Source organism: Bidens hawaiensis, unplaced genomic scaffold (genome assembly GCF_021521415.1).
Source record: "Bidens hawaiensis isolate Kalapana, Puna unplaced genomic scaffold, B.hawaiensis_p1.1 tig00059175_1, whole genome shotgun sequence".
Taxonomy (NCBI): domain Eukaryota; kingdom Viridiplantae; phylum Streptophyta; class Magnoliopsida; order Asterales; family Asteraceae; genus Bidens; species Bidens hawaiensis.
In genome coordinates, this window is record NW_027506435.1 from 94,640 (window position 1) to 101,032 (window position 6,393).

A 6,393-nucleotide genomic window follows, 5' to 3' on the forward strand; every position below is an offset into this window, starting at 1 on the left:
GAATTAACCTCTTACACATTTATGGTTTTGTAAACCAGTAATTCTCCAAATTGTTAAAGTTTTTGGTTTTTGTGTGTTTTGTTTCTTATATTAGGTTCATGCCCTAAATGGCTAAATATGATTATTAACGTCGTAAATTTGATTTGGTATGTGTTGAAATCATTGTCATGGATTGTTTCTTTGATATTTTGCCTTGTGTTTTCTTTAACAGAGGTACAAGTCGAGGGTTGCCATGATGATATTGTTGATACCACAGCCAAAGGAGATCCTTTTACAAGCAGTGAAATAACATTTTCTGGGTAAACAATATTGTTATCATTATATTTCTTACTTGCCTTTATAAATTATAAATTAGACAGAATATTGTATAATAATTCCCTCACATAGGCTCATATATTCTATTTTGCAGGTGCAAGCTTGGTGAACTGAGAATTCTTCTCTGTGAGTCCGGAGCAAGTCATAGGACGCAGAAGTTGCAGCTAAATTTTCGTAAGTTTGTCATTTAGAAGGATTCTCTAAAGTGCTAAGCAGATTTGATTCATCTGCAATTGCATTTAGAGTTAACAAGGACCGTTGATATTTCTGGTAGGATGCACGTTAATATGTAGATTCCATGGGCATTTTCGAGGATTTTTTTAACATCTATTGTTGCACTTTAAGGGTCAACTATTGTACATCTATATGGTTACATAGAGTGACAAGGAAACATCTACTTGCACCGAAGAACTATTGGTTTGCTAATTTGTGTTTCAATGACATAGTATTGTATTTCAAGGAACATCAACTCTTGCATTGCTTCTATCAAAAAAGTAAAATTAATATCAAACAAAATAATATGGCGGACATAATTGAACATAAATTAACATATATGAACAAATGTAAACAAACACAAACAAAAATAAACAAATATAAATGAACAATAACCAACAAATATAAAACATTAAGTAGATAATTCATTTAATATTTCATTCAAAAATGAACATAAACAAACATAATAAACAGGCATAAACAAACATAAATGAATCAAAATATGTTCAATTATAAATTCTGAATCAATATATCAAACTTTCTTATACTAAATTAAATTAAAACAATTAATCACAATTAATTACAAAAATATAATTGCAAAAAGATTAAAAACAAAACAATTACCTGAATAAACTCACGTAACACACGGGCTAAAAGCTAGTCATATTATATAAAAATAAAAACAATTACTGAAAAGGCTATGAGATTTATTTGATTGCTTAAAAATGCTAATGCACCAAAAATTTGCTTTCTTAGGAAGTGAAAGTTATAAAACATAATAACATATACCAAATAAGTTGCTGCTTCCTACATCCCATTTTGTTAACACCAACAGCAGCAACCCAGACTCCAAATTCCAGACAAAAGAATGATGGTAACAAACATCTACAAGGATTACAACAACCAACAAACCCCATTTGGATTATGATCACAAAAAATAATCGGGTGTTTTGCGTGTAGTATCCGGTTCAATCTGCCTTGGTGCGGGATCAAATTGAAGAAAATTTTGGTCCATGTTTTCCCCTATTTCAAGAATCGCAGCCATATTCCCACACCGATAACAATAATTTGGAGCACTAAATACCGTCACCACGTTCTTTTCCTGATACCAACATACGCGAATACAAGTTTAGTGGGGTCCATTATGGTTATTATTTTCATCTTTTTGTGTTAATATATGGGCTGGGAATGTAAACGAATGTACGTTCAGCAAACCGTTCGGCAGGAAGTCCCATTTACGTTCACTCGTTTAATAAACGAATGAACACGAATAAGGAATTATGTTTCTATTAATTAAATGAACAAACATGAACGGAGGACGTTTCATCATTTATGTTTGTGAACCTTTGGGAACATGTTTGTTTATGTTCGTTTGCGATCGTTATGTTTGTCTATGTTTGTTAACGTCGCTTAATTTCGTTTACGCTTGCTTAAGTTTAGCTGTGTTCCGTTACGTCCGTTTGTGCTCACTTAAGTTCATTTGTGTTCATTCCGCTTAAGTTCACTTGTGTACACTTAGGTTCCTTTAAAAAGTTAATGACGAACACATACAAATTCATTTCCTTAACGACCAAACACAAAACTGTGTTCGATAACATGTGCATTTCATGTCCGTTTGTCCAATAAAAGCATAACGAACGAACACGAACAATACCTCGTTCAGTTCGTTTCGTTTACAGACCTAACAGCGTTAACTGACCTGACACCAGTTAAAACCTTCCATGACAAGCTGGTGAGCTCTTGAGATGAGAGAGAGTCCATTTGTATGGTTAAACTGAGATGCTATATCTTGTCCAAACGTGTACCCAGCCCCTCGTGGAGATATTCCCCACCCGCATCTGTCATCTGGGTCAGACCATAACAGATCACACATTGGTCCTTCATGTGGGACCTACATAAAAATATATGTATTAAGTAAAATCCAATACATCAGTTTTTCAAAGCTAATGGATGCAATACACCAAAAGTACCTCCTGTATGCGGTCCAACGCTCGGATATTGTCCAGAGTATCCAATGATGGTGAAAGTCCTCCATGTAAGCAAAAGATCTACAATAAAAAAATCAATTAAAATTTATTATAATAAATATGATAAATTTGTAATTAAAATCTAACCTGACTCTCGATAAGTGCTGTTAGAGGTAGGTAATTGAAGAGGTCGGTAAAATGTTTCCAAACATTAGCATTTCCGTATTTTCTCAAACATTCATCATAAAATCCATATCTGAGTTTGACCATAAAGATTATATGAGTAACAAAAATAATAGATTGTTAACATTAATAAACAAGTCTTACACTTGAGTAATCTGGCGGCTCTCGTGATTTCCTCTAAGAATTGTAAGTCTATCTCTATAATGAACTTTTAAAGCCACTAAAAGTGTGACAGTCTCCACCGAATAGTACCCGCGATCTGTGATAATAATCTGATTAGCCTATACATTGATATTTCCTTGCAAGTAACAAACTTGAATAAGATATAGTTATTCTACCTAATTTCAATTTGTAAATCAAGTGAAATTATCTCTGTTTCTAATCAAGTGAAATTATCTCTGTTTCCAATAAACTGAATCAGGCATCCAATTAGCTACTATTTAAGGGCACATTCATTTCACAAAATTCGTGGGAATTCAAAGGAAATTGGAATTAAAATCTCATGACATGGCGTGTTCGTTTCGTTGGAATTGGAATCTTAATTTCATTTTGGTGTGTTCGATTGTCAAAGAATTGGAATTCAATTCCTTCAAATTCCTTTAAATTAAGGGATTCCAAATCCTTCCAAAATGTGAAGGATTTCAAGTGAATTCATTGCAATCTTTTTTCGAGTTTTTTTTTTGGAGCGAGGACAACGAATAAAACATTTTGGTTTTTTTACTTTTTTGTTTCTAATTTATATTTTGAGTTATGAAATTTTTATTATTATTTATGAATATTTTCTTGAGTGGTTTTTGATCTTAATAGAAAACCCCTAATAAAAATTCAAAAAAATAATAAAAATATCATACGCAAAATATAAATAAAAAACAAAAATCTAAAAAACGAAAATGTTTCCGCCGTTAATCCTCGTTAAAAGAAAAAAGAAAAACCGATTTCAATTCATTTGTGGTGATATATTACAATATATTTGTCAAACGAACACATATCAATCAATCAATCAATCATGCCCAGTAAAATCCCACCGACAGCAAAGCTATAAGTAGGGTCTGGGGAGGGTGGGATGTAGGCACACCGTACCTCTATCCAAAGGAATAAAGAGGTGGCTTCCAGAGAGACCCTCGGCTCTAAGAACATGCGTATGAAGCAAAATAAAGGAAAATAAAGCAAAATAAAGGAAATCAAATTTTAACAGTTATATAAAAACTACTACTAATTATAATAATATTAATATTAATATTAATATTATTATATAATATTAATAATAAGATCACAGTTTAACAGCTATATAAAAGCTAATAATAATAATAATAATAATAATAATAATAATAATAATAATATATGCAAGGGAAATACCATTATGGTATGTGGACTAAATAAGTTAAGTCTAAGCCCTAAGGTATTCAATTCTCTCTAAAAATCCTTAACTTTAATTCTACTTCTCCACGAATTCCTATCCTCAACCATGTCCTCGGAGAGGTTTAGGTCTATCAAATCATGCCTAATCCTCTCATCCCAAGTCAATTTCGGTCGTCCTCTACCCCTCCTCCCCTCTATAGTAATGTTTTCTACGGATCTAACAGGATTCGTCGCCTGTCTTCTCTTTACATGTCCAAACCATCTCAATCTCCACTCTCTTATCTTGTCTGCTATGTTCGCCACCCCTAATCTCTCGCGAAACACAACGTTTCTTATTCGGTCTAGCCTTGTGTGCCCACACATCCAACGTAGCATTCTCATTTCTGCTACCTCCATCTTCCGCACTTGTGCCTTTTTGATGGCCCAACAATCTGTTCCATATAGCATTGCAGGTCTAACTGCCACCCTATAGAATGGAATTGGATTTCAATTCCTTCCAATTCCAAATCCTATGCAAATTCCAATTCCATTCCATTATGTGAAACGAACGCGCCCTAAGTGTCAAGAGAATGTTCTGATTATTTTTGCATTCAAGTATTTATGTGTTTTAATATCACCAATTCATCATTACTCAACCAAAATTACAAATAATAAGAGTTACAGGCAAACAATATAGCAATCTCTAAATAAGTAAATAAATCAACCTCCTCATGTAGTCATATGTTTTGCATCTCTATTTAGCTTTTTCTATGAAAACTTCCAGCAACTAGAAGTGCAAATGAGCTGAGCCACTCACGAGCTACTCAGACTCGGATCAAGAAAAAGCTCGAAACAAGCCGAGCTTTTTCGATCTCGAGCCTAAAAAAAAAACTAATTTAGACATCAAGCCTGAACTCAAGCCTTGTACGGGAAGCTCGTTAAGGCTCGTCAAGCCTTAACAACCCTCGTATATTTTTAAGTTTTACCTCTTTCGGAATTCTCTGTATTAACTTCACTCTGCACGGACGAGCTTTTGCTAGTTTAAGGTACTACACGAGCTCGAGCCCAGCTTAGCCTCATTTAAACTTTTTCTCAAAATAATTTAAAAAAAACTAATAATTAAAAAATAGCTCACATGCCGAGCTCGAGCTTTAGAAAAATTAAAAAATAGCTCGAAATGAACGAAGCTCGACCTCTAGTTCTCGTAAGTCGAACCGAGGCTCGTTCATACTTGTACAGATCTCCACAGGTACAACAATAAGCACAAAATTCCTATAACTAATTTTCAACAATTACAAAGCACAAAATAAAAAACTTACCAACATAATCTCCCATAAAGAGATAATTGGTATCGGGACAATTGCCGCCTATCCGAAAGAGCTCAATGAGGTCATAAAACTGGCCGTGAATATCACCGCAAACGGTGACCGGGCACTTGACCGGGTGGACGTTCCATTCCTCCACAAGTATAGCCCTGGCTTGATCGCAAAGCGTCTTCACCTCCGATTCCGTCAACGCCTTGCAATCCATCAATTGCTCTATCTGCCGATCTATATCCGCATGCGATGCCATTTTTTCCCACAACAGATTAACGCCTCTGTTTATTGACTTTTAACTTTCTCTCTCTAGAATTTGGGGAAAAGACGAGAGAGAAGCTTTCTGGTGTTTATATTGGGTCTGTGATCTGTGAAGTTCAAATCTCTTTTTAGTCCTTGTGCTTTTGTTATGTGGCAACTTTGATACTGTAGTTTGGGTTTTATGTTTGATTCATTTTCTTAATAGTTAGTAGGAGCACGAACGAGCTGAGCCTGAGCTCGACTTCACTTGTTTAACTTACACAGAGCTCGAGCTCGAATCCTTTCAATCTCTATTTTCCAATCTCATTTATACTTCTATGTGTGTCTGAGTGTGTGTATACACAAATATTAAACACATAAATGATAGGCTCATGAATCGACTCGAGCTTGATAAATGAAGCTCCGGCTTGTTTATTTAGCGAGCTTATTTTAGGCTCGAGCTCGGGCTCATTTAAGCTCGGTTTGGCTCGTTTACACCCCTACACGTGGCAAATTCTTTCCAAGGATGTCGGACTAGTTTAGGTCTGGTGTACATGTTCTAACCCTTTGTTTATGAAAAAGGTTGTTTTCAGAATTCGATTGTGACCTATATCACATGGCAGCAACTTTACAGCCGCTCAAATGCCTATATTTAAGAGTTCTGATGAAGCTTAAAGTTTTGTGTTATAAGCATTATTAAGAAAACATAAAATTGCAAAAATATTTTAAGCGGTCAAGGTTTTTGTGTTATATATTTATTTCTTCATAACGGGAATAAACAATATATGTGCCCTGTTAAACTTTTGGTAATGTGAAGTTAA

General features: G+C 34.5%; 1 protein-coding gene across 1 annotated transcript; it reads right to left on the bottom strand.

The window, feature by feature from the left end:
- Positions 1 to 1,342: 1,342 nt before the first annotated feature.
- On the bottom strand, positions 1,343 to 5,603 carry LOC143617838 (serine/threonine-protein phosphatase PP2A-2 catalytic subunit-like). Its single transcript, XM_077090263.1, has 6 exons — positions 5,336 to 5,603; positions 2,823 to 2,937; positions 2,643 to 2,751; positions 2,499 to 2,576; positions 2,228 to 2,419; positions 1,343 to 1,630 (listed from the first exon to the last, which is right to left on the bottom strand). The coding sequence occupies exons 1-6, from the start codon at positions 5,586 to 5,588 to the stop codon at positions 1,457 to 1,459; spliced, it is 921 nt and encodes a 306-aa protein (XP_076946378.1). The 5' UTR covers positions 5,589 to 5,603; the 3' UTR covers positions 1,343 to 1,456.
- Positions 5,604 to 6,393: the final 790 nt, after the last annotated feature.